General features: G+C 44.0%; 1 protein-coding gene across 2 annotated transcripts in view; it reads left to right on the top strand.

Moving 5' to 3' along the window:
- The first annotated feature begins 3,107 nt into the window (after window positions 1–3,107).
- ALPK2 (alpha kinase 2) overlaps window positions 3,108–25,149 on the top strand; it is a 137,494-nt gene continuing 115,452 nt past the window's right edge. Inside the window, exons 1-3 of one of the 2 annotated variants that reach the window (XM_032293602.1) lie at window positions 3,108–3,803; window positions 16,559–16,613; window positions 21,210–21,337. In XM_032293602.1, the coding sequence (XP_032149493.1) occupies window positions 21,229–21,337 (109 nt within the window). In that variant the 5' untranslated portion in view covers window positions 3,108–3,803; window positions 16,559–16,613; window positions 21,210–21,228. The remainder of the gene's footprint in view (window positions 3,804–16,558; window positions 16,614–21,209; window positions 21,338–25,149) is intronic. The other variant, XM_032293601.1, reaches the window with a different exon arrangement.

Below are 25,149 nucleotides of genomic sequence, written 5' to 3'. Positions count from 1 at the left end.
AACATAATTTCTTATACTCTATACTACTTTACTCGGAATAATGCTAAACATTTTTATGTCTTTACTTTGAATCTCAAACTCACTTTTTTTTTCAATTGCAGTATTTTATTGAATTATGAAATGTCACACATAGGTCTGGGGAATCTTCTGGCATCTTCTTTGTGCAGCTGGATAACTCTTAGATCTTATTTACCAGGCTGCTGAGCTGTTCCTTGTTCAGAGATATAGACAACAGCTAAAAATTTTCTGATTTTTTTTTTTTTTTTGAGGTAAGATCTCACTCTTTCACCCAGGCTGGAGTGCAGTGGCATGATCATAGCTCACTGCAGCCTCAGCCTCCTGGGTTCAAGCCAGCCTCCCACGTCACCTCTGAAGTAGCTGGGGTTATGGACACGCACCGCCATGCCTGGCTAATTTTTGTATTTTTTTGTAGATGGGATTTCACCATGTTGTCCTGGTTGGTCTCAAACTCTTGAGCTCAAGGGATCCACCCACCTCGGCCTCCCAAGTGCTGGGATTACAGGCATGAGCCCCTGCTCTCTGCCAACATCCTTGTTTTTAACTGTTGTGGCTTGCTGAATTAAAGCAGCGGAATTTGAAACAAGTTCAATACCATTTCCTTCAAGGATTAACTCATCTTTCTGGGGCTTGAGATACCGAATGAGCAACATATGGCCTCATCCAAACCCTGCACGTGTATTTTTCACCCAAGAAATTTTCGATTTCAGCAAGAGACTCCTGGCTAACACTGTTGATGGGGAAGTGGGCACGCATAGCCCTCTCTCACAACACAAGGCCCGTGCAGCACCCTGGGTCATGCTCTGCTTATGACTACAAAAAGTGCCAATGGTAGCCAGCTACTTTGTACCTCCCTGCACGTTGTCAACCTGGAGCCTCTTCTTTTCCTTTCTAAGGAGACTGAATTCTCCGCTGATGTAACTGAAGTCCCTCCACAGGGTTCCTCTAGGGCCCTTCACAATAACCGTGTCTCTTCAGAGTGATATGGCAACAGTCTGCTTGCTAAGAATGGTCTTCATTCTCACAGTAGATGTGACAAAGAGAGTCATGTATTTTTTGATGCTATTACCAGGGCACAGAACTGACTTTCTTTTTCTCTTCAACGTCTCACTTCTTCCATCCCTCTTTCGATATTTACAGAAAATTCAGAACTAGTGTCCTGGTCTAATTTGAGTTTTTTTGTTTTTTTGTTTGTTTGAGACAGACGCTTGCTCTGTCCCTCAGGCTGGAATACAGTGGTGCAATCTTGGCTCACTGCAACCTCCACCTCCTGGGTTCAAGCAATTCTCCTGCTTCAGCCTCCTGCGTAGCTGGGATCACAGGCATGTGCCACTACACCTGGCTATTTTTATATTCTTAGCAGAGACTGGGTTTCACTGTGTTGGCCAGGATGGTCTCGAACTCCTGACCTCAAGTGATCCACTTGCCTCAGCCTCCCAAAATGCACGGATTACAGGCCTAATCTGAGTTATTTCCAAGATTTCTGTTTCTGATTTTCTTTCATGCCTCCTCCCCAAACCTAAGATTAAAACATAAATTCTGTGGCTGCAGATTCATGAGGCGAATAAAACAAATACAGGTAAATCCATTGTATGTATGTATGTGTGTGTGTGTGTGCGTGTGTGCGCGTGTGTGTATATATGTACACATACACCTTCAGCTCTTTATATTTATTTTGCTAGGAGATGAATGCTAGGAGTGGAGGGAGTTGGTTTTTCAAATTATTTTAGAGAAACAAAATTAAGTTTCATACTGAATTTCAACTTTTCCATTTAAGAACTCCCAGGCAACACTTCTTTCACAACCGTATCACATTTATCTACTGCTTTGGGACATTCTCTCACTTGTGGCTGCCCCCTCTCCTGTGGTGTGTGACAGCGTTTGTTTATTCTTTATCATCACACCTTCTTCCTCTCTTCATTCCCTACTTGAAGCTATCTCCTCTTTCTTATCTGGAAAAGACCTTACATTGTGAGGACCTCAGCTTTCCATAAAGCCAACCAGTTGCGAAGAATTAGTAATTTCTGTGTTCTGTTGCATTTCACAGATGTGTTCCCCAGGAGACAGTCATTCTTTTACAGTGTTCTCAGCTTTAATATATTTTTTTCTCATATAAAGATAAAACTGAAAAACGGAACACATCTGGCCAGGGGCAGTGGCTCATGTCTGTAATCCCAGCAATTTGGGAGGCCGAGGTGGGCAGATCATGAGGTCAGGAGTTCGAGACCAGCCTGACAAACATGGTGAAACCCCATTTCTAATAAAAATACAAAAATTTGCCAGGTGTGGTGGAGGGCACCTCTAATCCCAGCTACTCAGGAGGCTGAGGCAGGAGAATCGCTTGAACCCAGGAGGCGGAGGTTGCAGTGAGCCAAGATCGCACCACTGCACTTCAGCCTGGGTGACAGAGCGAGACTTCATCTCAAAAACAAAAACAAAAACAGAACACATCACCCCTATATTTCTTAATATTTAATGATTTTTAGATGATGATTTTCATCTTGTGAAAATTGCATTCCACCAAGGGATAGTGATGCACATTCTGTGCTACGTCAAAACAATTTGCTTTTGAGGGTTGCAGTGCTCCACACAGAGTGAATATTTATAGCTATGCCCCTTTCAAAGTCACCCCTGGCGCTGCTAATTTGAGCCGTCTCCATGAATCTCAAAAGAGGTTTCTAAGCTGTCCGTTTCCAGGTGTCATACATTAAAATACTTTTGTGGAGTGGCTAAGTGGTTACAGAATGAAGCTAAGGAATTCTCTATGTTTTTGGACTTGGATAGAATTCAGTAAAAGAAATGCTCACATTACAAAATCTGCTTTCCCAACAAGATCCATTCCAGGCAATTTGAAGGAGTAGGACCTGTGGTATTTCTTCTGTGGATTTCTTCTGATCTTTTTCCATTCTCTTCTTTCTATTATAGTCAAAATAGGAAGGGGAGTGTGTGTGTGTGTGTGTGTGTGTGTGTGTGTGTGTGTGTGAGAGAGAGAGAGAGAGAGAGAGAGAGAGAGAGAAAGGAAAGGGTAATGGGGGTAAGGAGGGTGAGGAGGGTGGATCCCGCCTTCCTTCTGTGGCTTCTGCCTTTCTCAGAGAACTTCAGAGGACGGCTATAATATCTGCTCTAAATGATCAACATATGACTCTTATTTCCACCTCCCCGCCACCCCCTCCGTGGGTTTCCTATGTGTACTTCAAATGCCTGATACCCTTGGTACGAGAGCTGGTTGTGTTACTTCAGCCTTAACCACTTCATCAGGCAGCAAGTTTTTCCTTTCCTAAGGGGCGAGCAACTAAGCCCAAGGTCCAGCATGGGCTTTGTAAAGAGCTGCTCGGTCTCCCAAGCAGCAGCCAGTGACAGCTCGTCTGGGTTTCATCAGCTCCCTGGGGCTGCATTTCACCAGGCCCCCTTGCCAGGGCCTCCCCAGCGGTGTCAACAAGTGTCGCACCTACTGCAGAAACAGCCCTCAAGTTTCATCACAGGGATGCTAAAATATATTCTCCAGCTTCAGCAATGACCTAGTTCATTCAAGGGCAGGGAAAAAAATGCTCTTCTTCCAGAACTTCCCCGGGCATGGAATTTCCTTTCTTAGGAAGATATGAACTTTTTCGAAGCAGACCCATCTGTGCTTTGACCTGATCGTGGAAAAGACCCTGAGCCCTGTAACTCCTTTGAATCCCTGTCCCGGGAACAGGGACACCCAATCAATGCCTCACACACAGCCTGGGGAATCCACAGCCGAGCCAGCCCTCCTATAACGTTTTTTGGACAAAGAGTATTGAAAAGTAAGTATGTAGACTTTGGCTTTTACATAAGGAATGGCTGTGTTTCAATATATATAGTTGTTTACATTTTCTGCAACAAAGAACAAAGCAGATGGTTTCCTTATTAAATAGAACAAGATGAAACAGGGGCTATACGGGATATTTGGGCATATAAGATTTTAAAGTGGGCAAATTCTCATGGTCTTGTAGTTTAAGTCCATTTTGACCGTTTTTGAAAATTATTGCTATTTTTAAATGTGTGCTTATTTTGGCTTGACAATAATGAATGAAAATAGTTTCTTTCACATCACGTCTATCTTGACAGTTAGGAAAAATATAGAGGATGACTCAAAGGAGTGATATGTAAAGCTTTGCAAAGTAACATAAAAAAATGAAATCAACCATCCAGGTGACTCCGGCCCCAGATACTTTTGCCTGAAATATTTGAGTATTTTAGTCAAGAGTTACTCCTTTTATTGTGGAGTAACTGAACAATTGAAAATCTCTCCTATGTCGGTAGACACAGCAGTATATTGTCTGACAACAGGTAATGCAATTTGCTGAAAAGCTATCAGGCATTTCAAAATGGCTGATGTAAACATTTATCAGGCTGTTCAATAGAGGTTCTAAAAATTTTAAGGCAAAAAGCCAAAAAAATCCATCAATTAAATGCCACCACTGTCATATTACATTTTAATGAACACATCTAAACTTTGAAAACCCTGATTAAGGGTGTCAGTTACAGACATTTGGCAATCATTTAAAAATAGATAAAAGCAAGAACGGCATTTAGAGCTGCCTCTGCTGTAATTATTTCCTTTCCACAACCTTTTCCTTAAGTAAAGGTAGCCTTTATTTCTAAAGATTAATTAACCAGGAATGATAATTCCAGAGATACATGATATGTTTTACAATTCTATATCAACTAAGGACAAATTGAAGGAGGGTTTTTGCTGTGTGGCTTCTGAATTGAAGCCCAGGATGTTGAGGGCTACCTTCCGAGTCAACAACCTCACAAATCCGGTATTAAAAAGCAGGGATAGCCAATGACCATGTTCAGATCTTGGAAATCAGGATTTGAAACAAACTAAACGTACTTTAGCTCCCAAATTACATTGTCCTTTCGATGTTTTTACCAAACAGTCACAACTTGGGGAAGTTTTTAAGTAGGGCAGGGTTCCTATTGTCGTTACCTGCAAAGTTTTTTTCTCCTCCAATTTGATGAGTTTTTAGCAGCCTCATAAACACTCGCGTGTAGCTATTAGCTCCTGTGATGAGGATGCAGTTGAGTTAGTATCTTACTCTGGATGGAGGTGGGAGAAGCAGGGGAGGTTCTGAGAAAGGCAGCCCAGGCTTCAGAGTCATATTTGGAATTGACTCCTAACTTTAGCACAACTTTTCAACCTGTTTGAACCCCAGTTTACTCATCTGTAAAATGGTAACAGCATTCACTTTAACAAGATTGTTGGAGGATTAGATGCATGAATACACCTACAGTATCTGTCGAATCATAGTTTCTCAACAAAAGATAGTTATTCACCTTAGTTAATTAAAAGCTTCTCTTTTTTTTTGCTAAAACTTTAGAATACCACCATAATATAAATATATAAATAAAAACTATACAGTATCAGTATCAGTGCAATAATTAAACATAACACAGACAATTAGATTATTTGAGAAAAATTCTATGCTTGAAAACAATGTGTTTGAAAACAAAATAAGAAAAAAGATTATCTTTTAGAATGTATCCATGATAAATAAGAAAAAAACTTTTTTTTTTAACTGAAAATCGTTGATGGATAATTGATGCTTATTATCTAAAAGCAGAAGTAGAGATTTATCAACATCTGGGAATGCTTTTCAATACATATCTGTACCGTATTTAAACATGACTGTTTGGGAATCCATAGTAATGAAGGTCTGTGATTATGATGAAAACTAAGGCACGCACCCAGCCTTTTTCCAAAGATTATAGTCAAGGCTTGCATTGAGAGAGGTGGGGGTGGGAGTGGAGGTGAAAACTCTCCGAAATGGACGGGCCATAGGCAGAGCTGAGCAGGGACAGAAGCTCTGGGCCAACTCAGAAGTGTAGTTTCCAGGCTAGGGATTGCACTGTGCACTAGAATTGCGCAGGGTCAGTGATAAAAGCACACAATGAATAGGGAGAAAAGCCAGTCAGTGATGGGAGCGAGCCAACAAGATTCACAAGCAGGCTTATGGGCTAGCTCCAAGAACTTTATCAGACGTCTTTCTTGTTGCCCCTTGTTTTTACTGAGACACCCCACAGCTTTTTCCCAGGCACATCAGAACACCTTGATACATTCTTCACCTCGGTTAGACAGGTTCACAGGGAACTCAGGATATGTGATTCTGGGTTGAATGCTGCCGGGAAGAAAAATTGAAAATGCAAACATGTAAAGCAACTTGGGAGAAAGTGATCATATTGTCTTAGGGTTGGCGAAAACGAAAGAACAGACACTTGACCTACATCCAAGAAAACATTTCAACTTGTTTCAAGCCCTTATTGGGATTTCTGCTTATGCATGCCCACCTGGCATGGCCTAAATAGACAAAACTGATCAGATTTCAGACATCAGCTTGAAGAGACAGGCAGCAACATCAGCTTGAAGAGACAGGCAGCAAACTGAAGAGAAGCTCAGTCCCAGAGAGTTCAGGTCTGGATCACTGCACCCTCCCTATCGGGGGCCAGCCCCTCCACTGCTGTCCTCACGTCTCAGCTGCACAACGCACCTTGATTTTCACTTGATCTTCAACCCTGCTGTTAGACAACCAGGCTCATGTGCTCCCCAACCTCTAATTTAAGACCTTCCTCTGAGTCCAGTGGGTCTTAAACTTTCAAGTGCAACAGAATCTAAAGAGCTTGTTAAGATAAATGCTGCTGGGCTCCACCTCCAGAGTTTCTGATTCTGAAGTTTCAAATTCAAAAGAATTTGCATCTTTTCCTTGTTCCCAGGTGATGCTGATGGCATGGCCCAGGTTCATTCTGAGAACCATGGCTGTAGCCATTTCTTTGGCCTGTAGTTCCTGAAGAAAACCTATTCGTACTTAATCTTTTCAATCACCACATTTGCCTTACTTCTCAGGGGGTGCCGGAGACACAGATACAGTGTGCTAGTGCTGTGGACGGAAAAGGTTAGCCCATCAGGTGCCTTGAGGCAAGCAGTTTACAGTCTAGCTGCCGGGGGTGACAATGAGTGTGGGGACAACACACTGAAGCTAATGTTCTCTAGTTTTTAGGGGGCTTTTTTTTTTCTTCTTCTTCTTTTTTCTGCAGCTGAGGATATCAGGGAAGCCTTCAAAGAGAAACTAGCATTTGAGCTAGGGGTTAGAAAACCCGGCGGGGTTTTTGAACAGATTGAGATGGAAGGTGGTCCTTCTATGTAAAGAAAATCCAGAAAAACAAAATAAAAACGCAGAGGGCAGAAAGAGAAGGGATGAATATGAAAACCAGAAATTAGATTGGTTCGCTATGCTTTTCATACTTCTTCTTCCCCGCCTTCTTGACGATGAAAGAATTGTTGAGAATTAGATGGCTTTGTTTAAGCCATTTACTCTTCAATTCACTACTTCTGTCAATTGCTTGGTCATAACTTGGTGTCCAACATAGAGATCTGGAATGGAGAGGCAAACAGTAGGAATTTCCGGCACTGCGGGCCAACGAGGAGAGGATATGCCTTCTAGAAGCAAAAAAGAAATCAACTTGGCCAGGCCTGGTAGCTCATGCCTGTAATCCCAGCACTTTGGGAGGCCAAGGTGGGTGGATCACGAGGTCAGGAGTTCGAGACCAGCCTGGCCAACATGGCAAAACCTCATCTCTACTGAAAATACAAAATTAGCTGGGCATGGTGGCATATCCCTGTAATCCCAGCTACTTGAGAGGCTGAGGCAGGAGAACTGCTTGAACCCAGGAGGCAGAGGGGTTGCAGTGACCTGAAATTGTGCCATTGTGCTACAGCCTGGGGCACAAGAGTGAAACTCTGTCTCAAAAAAAAAAAAAAAAATCAACTCAAATTAGCTTAATCAGTAACAGGGATTTATTGCTTACACCATGGAAGAGTCCAGGAGTTTGGTCAGGACCATGCTGTTTCTCTGCATTTCTGGAAGCTCTGCTCATCTCTGTTTTGGTTCTATCAGGCCAGCTTTAGCACAGTCTCAAGATAGCTATCGGCCTCCACTGAGGTCCACGTGCCTCCCTTTTTCTGTAGATGACAGAGTGAACAACCTAAGCTTTGCACTGACTGGGTCACCCTGAACTACTTTTTGGAGAGTGCCACATGTGATTGGCTTAAACTTTAGTTAATGACTCAATCAGTCAGCAAGAGCACCGCAATTTAGACCAATCAGAGCCACCCAAGCAGGAAGGGTAAGATCTCACCAACTGAGTCCCTGGGCTGCTGAGTGACGGGAGAGGCTTCGTTGCCAGTTCAAGCGAATGGCCACTTTAGGAGATTTTAGTTATTTTGGAAAAAGTCCTCTAAAATCATACCATGTCTTCCCTTAGTCATAAAGTTAGCCATGGGGAACATTTACGCTTTAAAGATTCAGGATATTATTGCTAAAGGTAAGCCAGGAAAAATTTAAAAAGAAATTAGGATGGGCGTGCTTTAAAGTTCAGCTAAGGCAAGTTAAAATGTTCTTCCACAGAACAGACCTGCCTCAGAAATGGAATGAACCAGCCAGGCATGGTGGCATGAGCAACTCATAATCCCAGCACTTTGGGAGGCCAGAGTGGGCAGATCACTTGAGGTCAGGAGTTTGAGACCAGCCTAACTAACATGGCAAAACCCTGTCTCTACTAAAAATACAAAAATTAGCCAGGCATGGTGGTACATGCCTGTAATCCCAGCTACTCAGGAGGCCGAGGTGGGAGGATCGCTTGAGACCAGGAGGCGGGGGTTGCAGTGAGCAGAGATTGTGTCACTGCACTCCAGCCAGGTAAAAGAGTGAGACCCTATCTCAAAAGAAATAAAAATAAATAGAATGAACCATTGGCTACAGTTCATTTTTATTGAATGTGATGTTCCTTATCTGTAAGGCACACTTTATTTTTTAGAACGAGATTAGATAAAGAACCAATAAAAATCTTCTGTATTGGAAGGCAGAGGTGAGTTTTAGACTAGCCTGGGTAACACAGTGGGGTCCCATCTCTATTAAAAAATATTCTGGAAATAAGGCAAGTGGCATTATATGAAAGTGTTCCCCTAAGACACTCTGACACTCTGACTGGCTGGCTTGAAGGATGAGGACAGAAGGTGGCAGAAATCAGACGGCCACTCTCCAGCAAACATCTTCCTTGTCCCCACACTGTTGATTTTTTTCTGAATGAACTTGCTGAGATGTTGTTAGTTCAGCATAATGAATTCAGGCTCAGTTAACTACACTCAGGTTTGGTCTTATTTTTGTCGGGGGAGAGGGGAGTGAGACAGAAGAGAGACTAAGATTTTCCAGATTGTCCCTTGTATCATCCGATGCCAGAAATTCCACAGCATTTCACCTCTTGGTCACATTGAAAGTAAACATTCTCTTAAGGAGGATTAGTTGGAGTTGCTTTGGAGTTTTTCATTACAGGGGAATGAGCGTGGGAACGTAGGGAGCCTGGGCAAATGCGGAGGACAAGAGAAAAACAAGCCAGAGGGAGGCTTTCTTTACCATCAAGTGTTTGTGATGACACTGATGACACATTCCTGGACTGGACACAGCAATCAGCCCATGACATTCAGCTTCAAACCAAAGTGATTTTAACCAGTTAACTCATGAAAGTGGGTCCGATTACAGCACTGTCACACTTTGTATGTTTATAGCACTGTAAGTTCTCTCTTCCCTGTCTTTACCCTGATAGGCAAGAGAATGTATCCTTTCAACGCAGTACATGGAAAATCAGAATCAAGAAACCTGGATTCTGTCACTAACAAGCTGTGTGACCTTGGAAATGTCACCTAACCTGTCTGTTTCAGGTGTGTTTTTCACTTGTAAAATTGTGGAGGTACTAAACTCTCACAAAGGTTTTATTTATTGTTTTATGTATTTATTTATTTAAGACAGTCTCACTCTGTCGGCCAGGCTGGAGTGTAGTGGCGTGATCTCGGCTCACAGCAACCTCTGTCTTCTGGGCTCAAGCAATTCTCCTGTCTCAGTCTCCCGAGTAGCTGGGATTACATGTGTGTGCCACCATGCCCAACTAATTTTTGTATTTTTAGTAGAGATGGGATTTCACCATGTTGGCCAGGCTGGTCTCGAACTCCTGACCTCAGGTGATCCACCTGCCTTGGCCACCCAAAGTGCTGGGATTATAGAAGTGAGCCACTGTGGCCTCACACAGGTTTTATTTAACTTGGAGCCTATTTTTCCCCCCTCTCATAAAGATTGGAAACTGCCACACATTTGAAACAGCAGGGGAGAGGAGAGTCAGTGGAAAGGCTCTTCCACCTAAAATAAATTCAAAACAAATCCAGAAGAGCTGCTGCCAGCCCAGTATTCACCATGCCTCTGTGACAAATTGTGCACCCAACACACTGTAGGGCACATGGAGGTGCTCACTCTTAATATTGAAAAGTTACCTTTTACTTATTAGGTAAAATATATAAATTCAAGGTATCTAAAAAGATATACAAAGACTATCACTGTCCCCAAGTGGCATGTCTTCTTTTCTCCCAACACTTAGGCCTTCTCCCAGGAGCAAGTAAGGTACAGCTTTCTTGTGTGTTTCTAGTCAATATATGTATAAATAAGCATATTAGATTCTTTCCTCCTCCTCCTCATCCTTCTTCTTTGCTTATAAAAGTGATCATATTCCCTACACTATTATACATTGTTTATTTAATGTATCCTGGAGATTATTCCATATCAGTGCATACAGAACTGTCTCTCTCCCTCTCTCTCTCTTTTTTTTTTTTTTTGAGATAGCATCTTACTCTGTTGCTGGAGTCCAGTGGTGCCCTCACACCTCATTGCAGCTTCAACTTCCCAGGTTCAAGCCATCCTCCTGGTTCAGCCTCCTGAGCACCTGGGACTACAGGCATGCGCCATCACACCCAGCTAATTTTTGTATTTTTTGTAGAGATGGGGTTTTGCCATGTTGTCCAGGTGGATCTTGAACTCCTGGGCTCAAGTGATCCACCTGCCTTGGCCTCTCAAAGTGCAGGGATTATAGGCAGGAGCCCCCATGCCTGGCCTATCTCATTTTAAAAAAAAGGCCATTGTTGTTAACAAAACAAAAACATTCCATTTCCCTTTGTTTTTGAGATGGAGTTTTGCTCTTGTTGCCCAGGCTGGAGTGCAATGGACCGATCTTGGCTCACTGCAACCTCTGCGTCCCAGTTCAAGTGATTCTCCTGCCTCAGCCTCCCAAGTAGCTGGGATTACAGGCATGCGCCACCACGCCTGGCTAATTTTGTATTTTTAGTAGAGACAGGGTTTCTCCATGTTGGTCAGGCTGGCCTCGAACTCCTGCCCTCAGATGATCCGCCCACCTCGGCCTCCCAAATTGCTGGGATTACAGGCATGAGCCACCACGCCTGGCCTGAAATAAAGATTCCATTCTTTAGATACACAATAACCAGATTCCTACTGATGGACATTTAGCTTTTGCTATCACAAGCAACAACACAGTGAATTTAGTAGGTGCTCATTAAATGTTTGTCTCCTTGCTTCTATTGTGAAAATTAACTTTATAAAGGCATATTTTGTATATCATATAATTCACCCTAAGTGTTAATTAAATGCAATGATTTTTTTTTAAAGCAAATCTACCAGGTTGGGCAATCATCACCATAGATTCATTTTAGAATATTGTTATCACCCCAAAACATCCCTCAGACACATTTAATATTAGCATTCTCCCCACTGCCCTCCGCTCCAGCATCCACTGATCTACTTTCTGTCTTTATAGTTTCCATTGGGCACTTCATATAAATAGAAGTATATAGTATGTGGTGTCTTGTGTATGGCTTCTTTCATTGGCCATACTGATAATGTTTTTGGGGTTCATCTGTGTCATGCTATGTATCCATAGTTTTGCTCTGAGATGGAGTTTTGCTCTGTCGCCCAAGCTGGAGTGCAATGGCACAGTCATGGCTCTCTGCAACCTTTGCCTCCCGGGTTCAAGCAATTCTCTTGTCTCAGCCTCCCAAGTAGGTGTGATTACAAACTCCCACCACCATGCTGAGCTAATTTTTGTAGTTTTTAGTAGAGACAGGTTTCACCCTGTTGGCTAGGCTGGTCTTGAACTCCCAACCTCAGGTGATCTGCCCACCTCAGCCTCCCAGAGTGCTGGGATAACAGATGTGAGCCACCGTGCCTCACTGGATCCATAGTTTGTTCTTTGTTATTGCTTGGTGGTATTCCATCGTATTGCTGCGCCACATTCTGTCTACCCATTTAGTAGTTGGACTGTTGGGTTATTTCCAATAGACATTTAGGTTGTTTCCAAACTTTGGCTATTATGAACAATCCCACAAAGAACATTTGGTACAAGCCTTTGTGTGAATATACATTTTTATTTCTCTTGGGAAGATACCTCAGAGTGGAATTGCCAGGTCATTTGGTAAATTTATGTTTAACTTTGAAACCTGTTTCCCATTTAGCAAAAAAAAACAGCAGCTTGCTGCCAGTGCTGAATATTACGTAAACATGCTCTTTGAGGCTGAAGCAAATTTGGCTGACTTTCAATGAGAGACAACAGTTTTCTCGGGGCAAAAGGGAAATGGGTTAAGAAACTGCCCAAGTGTTTTCCAAACTGTCTGTACCACTTGTACATTCCCACCAGCAACGAATGAGTGTTCTTGTTCCTTTCCACATCCTCACTAATATTCCACTCCAGCAAACCTGGAGTGGAATATTAGGAGCGTTTGAACATTTATGTTTATTCATGTTTCAGCTCTGCCATTTGCAGGCTGTGAGAAATTATGTTTCTTACACCGATCTTTAGAAGGGACTGAAGCTTCCAAGTCATTAGCTGTGAAATAGCAAAGAATACCCACCCAGCAGCTTCACTGTGAAGATGAAATACGATTGTGTCTGTGAAGTGCCCGCCTTGGGGATGGCACACGGTAGGCACCTGAAATGTGTTACGTGTTTCTCCCCACATGGTTTGCCTTCCCCACCATGCAATTTACAGAAACCATCTCTGGAGAAGCTTCCCTAACTAACACAGGACTGGGTATTAGGTGACAGTGGGTGTGGTGTCCAAATCTACAGTAACCGAGATGGCAAGTTCAGGAAGACAATTGCCATTGGATTAGGCTGGGTAATCAGAACTAATCCCTCCTGTCCCCACTGGGTAGGCGCCTTGACTGCTGGCTTTCCTGCCAGCTCCACAAGAGCTGGTTACCCATGGTCTGCTTGTGGGCTGTGACCTCTTTCCTGATCCTTTCAGCTGACAGTAGGCTTTCTGGTGACAGCAGCCATATGACTTGCTGGCTATTGGCAGTTGGGGGTTGCAGGGGAAGGCAGGGGAAGGCAGGGGAAGGCGATGCAGATTAGTCAAAATAAAACGACATCACTTGAGTGTTTTAAATGTTCAAATAACGCTCCTATAGCCTTTGTTCTCCACAATTGGAGAGAAATACATTATTTTTGTAATCTTGCCAATGTTAAACCCAAAGCCACTGACACAGCTAACACTTACGTAGTGCTTACTTTATATACTGTTCAGAAGAGCATTACACAGACTGACTCAATTTCCATAACAGTCAAATGAATAGATACTGCTATGATCTTAGTTTTATAGAAGTGGCTGAGGCGGGAAGACGATCGGCTAGTGAGTGACAGAGCTGAGATTTGAGCCTGGGCAGCAGGTGCAGGAATCCATGCCCTACATCATGACATCACTCTGTTACCTGTTAAGGGTCCTGCTCATTTTGGAGTAGCTATTAAAATATGATATGTGGGTCAGATGCAGTAGCTCACGCCTGTAATCCCAGCACTTTGGGAGGCTGAGGTGGGTGGATTAAAAAGTCAGGAGATCGAGACTATCCTGGCTAATATGGAGAAACCCTATCTCTACTAAAAGTACAAAAAAAAATTAGCCAGGCGTGGTGGTGGGCCCCTGTAATCCCAGCTACTAAGGAGGCTGAGGCAAGAGAATCACTTGAACCTGGGAGGCAGAGGTTACAGTGAGCTGAGATCATGCCACTGCACGCCAGCCTGGGCAACTAGAGTGAAACTCGATCTCAAAAAAAATTTTTTAAATGTGATATGTAAATACTCTTCTCTCTGGTAATTCTATTTCTTGATATCTAAGGATGTCACTGGAAACATAAAATACTCCAGCCAAGCAATACATCAATACAAGAGCAGACAGGTTAAGCAGGATATTGCCATACTATGAAATATTAATATCTAGCAGCTTTCAAAAATGGATAGAGAGCCTTATGGATTGGGTTGACACTGTAAGATTGCCAAAACTTATTATTAAGCAAAATAAGCCAATTGCCAACAAAGTATGTACCATACATACCAACATACATATATACCATTCATGCCATACATTCAACAAACTTATATATATAGATGGTTATATATGTAATGAATAGAAAAAATTGTCTGAAAGGATACCAGATCCTTCCTCTTGGTAGAGAACTGAGATAGAGAGATGATGACTTTACCTTTATATGTATTTTTAAGAACATAAATGTATCCACTATGATCTGTATAATTAAAGGTAAATAAAATGTTTAAAAAGAAAGAAATTGGCTGGGCACAGTGGCTCATGCCTGTAATCCCAGCACTTTGGGAGGCTGAGGTGGGCAGATCACTTGAGGCCAGGAGTTTGAGACCAGCCTGGCCAACATGGTGAAACCCCTTCACTACTGAAAATACAAAAATTAGCTGGGTGTCGTGTTGCATGCCTGTAATCCCAGATGCTCAGGAGGCTGAGGCAGGAGAATCGCTTGAACCCAGGAGGCAGAGGTTGCAGTGAGCTGAGATGGCACCACTGCACTCCAGCATGGGTGACAGAGTGAGACTCTCTCCCAATAAATAAAGAAATACAAATACAAATAAAAGAAAGAAACTTGCCACTATCCACTGTTCAGGGAAAATCTCTCTTAACCCATTTTTATCTATGTTCTCCCACACCACCACAACAATCACCAACACAGAAGAAGAGGGAGACTTCTGTGACCAACATTGTGGTGGATTTGCCCCCATGCCAAGCTGCAGGCACTGCGGGGTGTTCTCGGATTCAGTTCCAACACGGTCTACCTGGAGATAGTGTCAGATCCCACAGGTTGTGAGCTTAGTCCCCAAGGCTACTCCCACCCACCGTGAACCCTCGGAACACCAGCTGCAAGTCGAGGCTTCCAGAACTTCTGACTCACTGGCTTCAAGTTGGGGTTCCTACGATCTCTTCTTTGGGTTAAATTAATTTGCTAGAGCAGCTCACAGAACTCAGGAAACACATTTACTGGTTTATTACAAAGGTTTTTTTTTTTTTTTTTCCTTATTACATCAAAGGACATTTCAGTGCTATTTTATTTTTATTTTTATTTTTTTGAGGTGGAGTCTTTCTCTGTTGCCCAGGCTGGAGTGCAGTGGCAAGATCTCGGCTCACTGCAACCTCCGCTCCCGGTTCAAGTGATTCTCCTACCTCACCCTCCTGAGTAGCTGGAATTACAGGCACGTGCTACCATGCCCAGCTAATTTTTTTTTTTTGTACTTTTAGTAGAGATGGGGTTTCACCGTGTTAGCCAGGATGGTCTCAATCTCTTGACTTTACCTTGGCCTCCCAAAGTGTAGGGATTACAGGTGTGAGCCACTGTGCCTAGCCTTACAAAGGTTGTTTTAAGGATATAAGTAAACAGCAGAGATCCGTAGGGCAATTTGCGGGAGCTTCTGTCCCCATGGAGTTGGGATGCACCACCCTCCCGGCATCTGGATGAGTTCTTCACCTCCCTTCAGCCTCCATGTGTTCAGCTTTCTGGAAGCTCGCCAAATCCTGTCCTTTTAGGTTTCTATGGAGGCTTCGCTACATAGGCATGATTGACAACCATGTAGAAATGTGGACAAAAAGCACCTGATCTGAACACAGCAAGGCCTGTCCAGATTTTTCTTGACATTCTTTTCTCTGTGTGGCATTCTTTCCTCTAGGGTGTGGGGCAGGAATGAGGGTCTTTTGGAATGAGGGTCTTTTGACCACAAACAGTGTCTTACCTTGGACAGGTCACAGGAGAATAGAAGGTCAGAGAGAGAGATTCTGTTTCCTGAGGCCAAAAGTGCCCCAACATTATAACAAGGGATATGGGAGTTAGGAGCCAGGAACCGTGGATGGAAACCAGTAAATATACAGCTATACCCTAACACCATAACCACACAGTGAAAAAAGAAAAGAAAAGAAAAAAAGGCAAATCCAGCATTCTTTCTAGTTAACACATTGTTTTTCCAAGGTCATCTGTGAAGTCTACCACAAACTCCTCCAGTAATACCAGTAATTCAATATTGATTGTTCATCTCTAGCAGAGAATGATAAATCTGTCATCAAGGGTTCTCACCTTCAGAGAAGCCACAAAACACGAGCCACAGCCTGACTTAACTGTCCTTTTCTTCTCGAGTACAGTCAGTGCTCTGTGGCTGAGGTATGTGGTCACCAAACTGACTATGTGAGTCAAATAGTGTGTGTTTGTCAGTATTTTCACAGGTGGGACAACACTGTCAGGAAGTCGTCTCCTGGGGAGGAGTCACACATGACACAGAAGCTCCTTAACCTCAGCCCAGCTCTTGACAGCTGGATTTATCCTTTTCTCCTTCTCTATCCACAGCAGTGATCTCCAGGAATGAGAATGAAAGGCCATATCCTATAAATTACTATCACAGGTGAGAATTACACCCAGAAACATGTTTACACATTAGTTGGTATATCACTTTAAAAAGAATCGTTGTGGTAACCCACAGCAGAAAAGGAAATTAATGAAACAAGTGAAGTCTTTCCTTATTCTACACTGATTACCATTATGAAAACCAGTTATGTAACAGATTTCTACAAGGCAATTGACATACATTATTCTAATCCTTAGACTGTTATTCTCTCCTTTTACAGATGAGAAGATAGGCTCAATGCTTTGCCTTGTAATTGGCAGAGCTGGATGTGGATTTGTTCCTGGCAGGTGGCAAAGCCTGCACTGTGTTCACAGTTCTACGAGGCTTCCTGGTCAGGAGGGTGTTTTCTTGCTGTGAGAGCCACCCTGCCCCTTACTGCCCCCCTCCATTTGAGTAACTCCCCTAGGAATGTGGAGAGTGGGGTAGTCACCCCTCTGTCTCAACAGTTGCTCCTACAAAGCATTGCTGATTGGCCATAAAAAGGGATGAAGTACTGATACAGGTGACAACATGGTTGAACCTCAAAAACATTAAGTGAAAGCTTCTATTTATATAAAATGTGCAGAATAGGCCGGGCTCTGTGTCTTCTGCCTATAATCCCAGCACTTTGGGAAGCCAAGTGGGAGCATCGCTTGAGCCCAGGCATTCAAGACCAGCCTGGCCAACATTGTAAGACCCTGTCTCTAGCAAAAAAGAAAACATCTATAATAGACAAATACATAGAGACAGAAAGTACGTGAGTGATTGCCTCGGGCTGTGTGTGTTGGGGAGGGGGAATAGAAATGGGAAGATGAGGAGGTGAAAGCGGTGTAGGAATTCTTTTTAGGGTAATGAGAATGTTTAAAATGGATTGTGGTGATGGTTGCACAATTGTGAATATACTGAAAGTCATTGAATTGTACACCTTAAATGAGTCAACTGTGTATGGTATGGTAATTATATCTCATTAAAGCTGTAAAAGAGCTGGGCATGATGGCTCAAGCTTCTAGTCCCAGCTACTCACGAGGCTAAGCTGGGAGGATGGCTCGCGTCCAGGAGTTCAAGACTAGCCTTGGGCTCGTGTTAAATCTAGTTTTTAAAAAATATCAGTTGGCATCAATTCCTCAACCACCAAATGTACTTGTAACCTAGTCTGGAATGGAGGAAACTATTTGCCATCTAGCAGATGAATTTTCTTTCTGCGCTGTGCAACGAATCTGCCATCTATGCTGAGAGGGGCTTTCTGAAATACCACACATGTTAGCCGGAGCCCCACATCATCCAGCCTCTGCACAGCTACATTTAAGAAGTTCTATAGCCAAAAATAATTGGAAATGCAAATCATTTGTTAAAGAATGTCAAAAAGACCCAACTCACAATCATAATGCATAGTTGCTGAAGATCTTCAGTTCAGCCTCTCTCGCTCAGTCTTCCCCGCCTGTCCCAGCAGCCATCAAACTCTCCAAACTCCCCTCTCAAACCTCTCCCCCATCCCCTGTGTTCTGCCCCACGCCCAAGCAGTTTTATTTTCGATGCTACCATATCACTTCTTCAACCTTACAGCTCTTTCTACCCATCATGTGAATTATTTAACTTCAAGTTGCTTCCTGCACACACTCTCCTTGAGGAAGGGAAGGCAGTGTGTTCCCCTAAATTAACTGGTTTTATTTTGTTTATTTATTTTTTTGGGATGGAGTCTTGCTCTGTTGCCCAGGCTGGAGTGAGGTGGTGTGATCTCGGCCCACTGCAGCCTCTGCCTCCCAGGTTCAAGCAATTTTCCTGCCTCAGCCTCCCGAGTATCTGGGACTACAGGCCTGGTTGCCACACCCGGTAATTTTTGTATTTTTAGTAAAGATGGCATTTCACCATGTTGGCCAGGACAGTCTTTATCGCCTGACCTCGTGATCCACCCGCCTCATCCTCCCAAAGTGCTGGGATTACAGGAGCGAACCACGGTGCCTGGCCATTTAATTTATTTTTTAACCCTGATAGTTAGAGAGCATAGGTGCTTTACGGAGGGCAGTTTGGGAACACTTTTTGGGAAATACAGCTCCCATCATATTTCTACACAGAATGTATTGAAATTAAGGAGATGCTGTGGGAACTTCCAAAGCAGCAGGAGTGATCTCAAAGGAAAGCACTGGAGGCGTGTGTGAGCAGAGTGCTGCAAGAGCAGCATCCACCAAGCAAGGTGGGCCCATGGGCCAAGATCTGTGTCCTCACACGGGGCCCTGAGCCCAGAAGGGTGCAGCCTCTGCCTCCCAGGTTCAAGCAATTCTTTTGCCTCAATCTTCTATTTTACAGATGCAGAGGTTGAGACTCAGAGAGGTTCAACAACTCACTCAAGATCACACAGCTCAACTGGCGGCCACCCTGGGGCTGCCCTTCAGGGCGGTGCCGGCTGACACTTGCAGTGTGTAAGACACCGCTGGAGCTTTTTTTTTTTTTTTTTTTTGACACCAAGTCCTCCTCTGTAGCCCAGGCTGGAGTGCAGTGGTGCAATCTTGGCTCACTGCAACCTCTATCTCCTGGGTCCCAGTTCAAGCAATTCTCCTGCCTCAATCTCCTGAGTAGCTGGGATTATAGGAACATACCACGATGCCCAGATAATTTTTGTAATCGTAGTAGAGACAGGGTTTCACCATGTTGGCCAGGCTGGTTTTCTTGAACTCCTGACCTCATAATCTGCCTGCCTCAGCCTCCCAAAGTGCTGGGATTACAGGCGTGAGTCACCATGCCGGGCTGGGTGCTGTCTTTGGTTTAATGCTCCGTTATTACCACCTTAAAAACCTTAATCCTGTTTGCACAAGGAACCTCTCATTTTCATCTTGAACCGGGCCCTGCAAATTATGTTGCTCATCCTGCTACCGCGGCAAGGGTCCCCAAGCGTCATCAGCCCTGCACTTGGGTTCCTTCTTTCTCTACTCATTTCTGCTCATCAGATTTTTAGGTGCTGGTGAGACCTTGAACTGTCACCAGGGAACTTGTCTCTGACAACTCATCTCTCAGGGTATCGGATACAATCTGGAAAAGTGGGAGGAAATAGGGAGGAATTGGTTCTAAATGGGTTAGGAGCTGCAACTGACACCCATATGGAAAGGGGTGTCCCCTTCGGCAATACAGCCATGGCTGTTTCAATTTGGCATCTCCTACCCTGGATTCAGCATGTCCATTTCCTAACCGCCCCTTCCCTGTGCAGGCTAACCACACTGTGGTGTGGTTCTTTTCTTTTTCTGAGCTCTGTGGTGTGGGAGAACAGCCTGCCATTGTGAAGAACTGGACGCTACCGTTTAGACAGAGCTAAACGCATTTCGGAGCTCAGGGCTCCACAAAGGATGGGTCTGACTGAGTGGAGCCAGCTTGTATCTGCCAGTAGCGTGGAAAGGAAAGGGTTCTCTGGATTCAGACCGACCTCACCCTCAGGGCTGCCTCATTAGCTGTGCAAGTGGTACCCTGCAAAGCTCCAGTGGTGTCTACACACTGAAAGTGTCAGCCTGCACAGCCCTGAAGGGCAGCCCCAGGGTGGCCGCCGCTTGAGCTGTGTGATCTTGAGCGAGTTGTTGAACCTCTCTGAGTCTCAGGTTCCGCATTGGTAAAATGCAGGAGACATTAGTAACTATCCTTAGGTAACTTCAAAGAGATTAAGTGAAGTAACATATCTGGTGACTAATCAAGTGTTTAATGCCTGCTTGTATCAGTGAATACATGCTTGCTCAAAAATGCGAGCCCAGTCCCTGCCTTCCCCTGGGACACCCATCTGGAGCTCAGAAGGAGCAGTCATATCCCAATTTCAAAATACCTTCTACCTGGAGATAATTGCAACATAACCAACCTGTTTTTTAGAGCCAAAGACACATATACACTTTTTTGAGCACACTATGAACAGACTTTAAGAAGAGAAAGGGGCCAGGTGCGGTGGATCATACCTGTAATCCCAGCACTTTGGGAGGCCAAGGCAGGTGGATCATGATGTCAGGAGTTTGAGAACAGCCTGACCAACATGGTGAAACCCCATCTCTACTAAAAATACAAAAAATTAGCCGGGCATGGTGGCACACACTTGTAATCGCAGCTACTCAGGAGGCTGAGGCAGGAGAATCGCTTGAACCTGGGAGACAGAGGTTGCAGTGAGCTGAGATCACACCACTGCACTCCAGCCTGAGCGACAGAGCAAGACTTTATCTCACAAAAAAAAAAAAAAAAAGAAAGGAAGGAAGAGGAATGAGAGGAGGTGGCACTAACCATAAGCTCATGGGATGCTTCCCTCTCCGTTGGAGCTCTGGCTGCCCTGGGATCTGCCTAGGTTCTCAGTCAGGGCACCCCCGCCCCACTCCCTGCAGTGTCTGCAGACATTTCTGATTGTCAGGCATGGAGGGGAGGGGGTGCTACTGGCATCTGGTGGGTAGAGGGCAGGGATGCGGCTAAACGTCCTGCAATGCACAGGACATCCCTAAAACACAGACGGATCCACCGTCTGGAAAGGCCTGGAAAGGCTGCCCAAGGCCACCAGCGTGCAATGAGCTGCCAGGGTGGCACCCTGTGGTTTCTGGAATTCCTAAGAAGTCCAGAGAAATCCTAGACCAAATGGTGATGTCAGGGATTTTTATTTTTCAGATTCGTGTGGCATGAAAGGATGACAGACTCCAAAGGGCCCCAGAGGCGCCTGCTGTGTTTTTTATCTACGTTACTTTCCCAGAAGGTTCCTGAGAAGTCAGACGTTGTGCTTCGCTGCATAATATCTGGTAACCATCGCTAGACTAGCTAATTACCCTCTAAAATCTCCCTGCGTATCAGGTTTCTTGGCTCACAAACGCATTACTAAAACATCATTTGGGAAACTTACCTTGGAAGTTTTTTGTGCCTGTGTAATCAATGAAGCAACTGCATTCTCTATGATTTGTTTCTAGAAGATTTCTTTGAGTGACTTCCTGGACACAGGGTATTGACCTTCACCTTGGGATTCTGGGTTAGGCAACTCTCACACTGGCTATTTATTTTTTTCATGTGATCCACTCTTTTCTTTCTTTCTTGGATGTCCTTAGCCATGGTTTAAAGTTCATTAGTCACAGAGGAATGGCACGAGTAACTTCTTTTCGGTAAATTGATGGAACTCTTCTGTTATTCTTTAATCGGTATCTTAAAACTGGCTAGTCTCCCCTCTGCATGCCTTCTTCAGGCATGCTAATAAGAAGTGAAAATATTTAAATGGAGATGATGGGTGACCAGTGAGAAAAAGCAGGGGACTGAGATTCCCCCTGGATTGGAGAATCAAGAACTCAGAATTGATTAAGTATGGGTACTTCTAATGGTAAAAGGATTTATCATTAAAAGAACATAAACATAAAACAATTGGGTAGGGAAGTGGTATCTTGTACCTAATGGGTGGTTCTCTTTTCTTTTTTCTTCCTTTTTTTTTTTTTTTTGAGATGGGGTCTTGCTCTGTCACCCAGGCTGGAGTGCAGCGGCATGACCTTGGCTCACTGCAACCTCCACCTCCTGGGTTCAAGCGATTCTCCTGCCTCAGCCTCCCAAGTAGCTGGGATTACAGGTACATGCCACCACATCCAGCTAGTTTTTGTATGTTTAGTAAAGTCAGGGTTTCACCATGTTGGCCAGGCTGGTCGCAAACTCCTGACCTCAGGTGATCCACCTGCCTCGGTCTCCCAAAGTGTTGAGATTGTAGACATTTGCCACCACACCTGGCCCTGTTTTTTTTTCTGTATTATGTCTTTACTCTTGAAAACATGAAGGCACCAACCAATGGTGTTATAGTGTTTTTTGAGGCAGACAGAAAACTCTTCTCCCCTTGATCTTTTTTTTTTGAGGCAGGGCGTCGCTCTGTTGCCCAGGCTGGAGTGCAGTGGCACGATCTCAGCTCACTGCAGCCTCCGCCTCCCAGGTTCAAGTGATTCTCATGCCTCAGCCTCCTGAGTGGCTGGATTACAGATATGTACCACCATGCCCAGGTCATTGTTGTATTTTTAGTAGAGACAGGGTTTCACCATGTTGGCCAGGCTGGTCTCTGATCTCATTTTTCTAAGTCCAGAGAGGAGAGGGATGAGCCTCAGAAACAGCTGCTTTTGGCTAGCGGAAGTCATAATAAAAGCTCAATTTCAGCCTGGAGCTGCAGTGTAGAACTGTGCGCTCAACTCTCCAAGCCTAGACTTCTGTCTCTGTGATGGTCCGTCATCATTCAGATGGACGGAGAGGTACAAGCTGACCTTGAGTTTTCAGAGGAGAGCCCTCATATGTTTGGACACACCCTGAACTTGGCTGTGGTCCCCTCGCCCAAACACTTCTGAAATACGTAGGAGGTGGCTCTCAATCTGTGTCCCACAGTAGGTTCAAAAAACAAGGGGAGGACTTTCAGATGAGATTTCTAGCAAGTGGCAGGAGAAAAGAGAACCACCCACAAGACACCAGATACCACTTCCCTATGCAAGTCTCGTTTCTGGCGGATTGTTCAGATCTATACTGCACAGGGGAGAAAACCAGTCAGCCATTAGGAAACTGGGGGAAATCAATCAGCTCACATCAGCCTGAATGAATGAAAAACTGGAATCCAAGAGATCAGAATGAGTTCCCAGGCCCAGCTCATGCACATTTTATGTATTTTCTTCAAAACAGCCACATACCCACAAAAAAGAAGGAATTCACTCCTTCCTATAAAGGAGTGTGATGAAATGGGATGAGGCAGGGCTGATAAGCACCGGCAGAATTGAATTATGATCAGAAACCCCTTGATGGTTTTTCAGGCAAGCCCATTTTTTTTAAATAGGCAAATGTGCTTTTTTATAGGCAAATGCCTGTAAGAGGCTCAGCCACGCAGCTACTGGAGGATGTAGCCTTGCATGCAGGTTTATCTGTTCCAAGCCCCAAGGTCACTACTCAGGCATTTACCTGAAGGAGAAGGCAAGGAGGAAAAAATCCACAGTTGCCAAAAAAGCGCATTCGTGGCCTGAGCACAGCGGCAGCCTGGCTGGGAGACACAGAGAGGGAGGGAGGGGACTCCGTCTTCAGGTCCTCACGGTGCAAGAGCGGGTCTCATGGACTTTTTCTTCCTCTCTACCTCTTTTGGCTTTCCTCTTTCTATGGCATTCCTTTTTTTAATTCTTCTTCTTCTGTTTTTTTTTTTTTGAGGCTTGGTCTCACTCTGTCGCCCAGGCTGGAGTGCAGTGGCACAATCATGATTATGCCTCACTGCAGCCTCGACCACACGGGCTCAGATGATCCTCCTGTCTTAGCCTCCCGGGTAGCTGAGACCACAGGTGCACACCATCACACCCAAATAATTTTTGTATTTTTTATAGTGATGGGTTTTGCCATATTGCCCAGACTGATTTTTAAACTCCTAGACTCAAGTGATTCACTCAACCCGCCTCGGCCTCCTAAAGTGCTGGGATTATAGGTGTGAGCCACTGTGCCTGGCCAGACATGGAGTTCTCATCCTACTGGTCTCTGGAGTTGCTTGCCAAAAATCATTCAATAAATAAGATAGAAACACATGAATGTTCCTAAGACAGATTCGGAATGGTGTATTGTTTCCAAATACCAGTCTTTCCTTCCTGTGTATGTGGCACATTTTGATATATTTTCAGTGGCACGAGGCTAATGAGAAAGCTCTTTGGAACACAATGGAAACCTTCCTGCTCTGTAACAAGAAGGAAAAATCCCAAGGGGTGGGTGAAATTCCTGGAGGTTTTACTGGATTAGCCCATTAACATCACATCCCATTACTAAACGCCAGGGAAGGATTAGTCCCTTCTAAGGGAGAAAGCATAGGTCAGTTTCTGTGATGATATCCATCACATATGCATAGCATCAGCCCAGGGGGCCTGCATTCCAAACCCCTCCATCCTCAGGAAGACAGTGGCATTTGCAAATCTATTTTGTTCTCCTCTCTTTTGTACCATAACTAACACACGAACTTTGAGCACTATTAAAATATAATTTTCAAAAAGGTAAAGTGATTTCCATGCAAATATGAAATACACATTTTAAAGATTTGATTCCACTCATTAATTAAAGAAGAAACCAGAAACAAGGCCTGAGGAGTTATGTATGTATAGGCAATTTAATAAAGGAATGTTGGGGCAAAACTGCTGGGTTAGGTGTAGCACTGGTTAATGGCCTACAGATCAATAAACAATAACTTACAGGGTTACCTTTTCTTCTAAATGGAAATTATTTGCATTTCTATTGGATAAAAACCTACAAGTTAACATATAACTTCACTTAAAATCAGTAGTTACCATTGAGTGAAATAAAGTATATAACCCAAGATCATGCTTGGATTGGCCTTTGCCTTCAGGTGACATTGAAAAAAGATACTATTCATATCTTTGCCTTATTTCCAAGTATTGGAAAGTTTTTCTTAATAGCACCTTGAGATTAGGGGTAGCCTTTTTCATTTTGTATCCCACCCACCAGCACAGCACTATCTTAGGTACATAACATGCTAAATAGTGTCTACTGAACAACGTGTTTATTTGTATCAGCAAGAAGCAGCCTTTCCAATTCCTCACCTGGCATAATCCATCATGCTTATCCCCGT

This window comes from Sapajus apella, unplaced genomic scaffold (genome assembly GCF_009761245.1).
Source record: "Sapajus apella isolate SASKATOON/1434 unplaced genomic scaffold, GSC_monkey_1.0 scaffold30, whole genome shotgun sequence".
In the NCBI taxonomy this organism is placed as follows: domain Eukaryota; kingdom Metazoa; phylum Chordata; class Mammalia; order Primates; family Cebidae; genus Sapajus; species Sapajus apella.
This window is presented reverse-complemented; position numbering and strand designations above follow the sequence as displayed.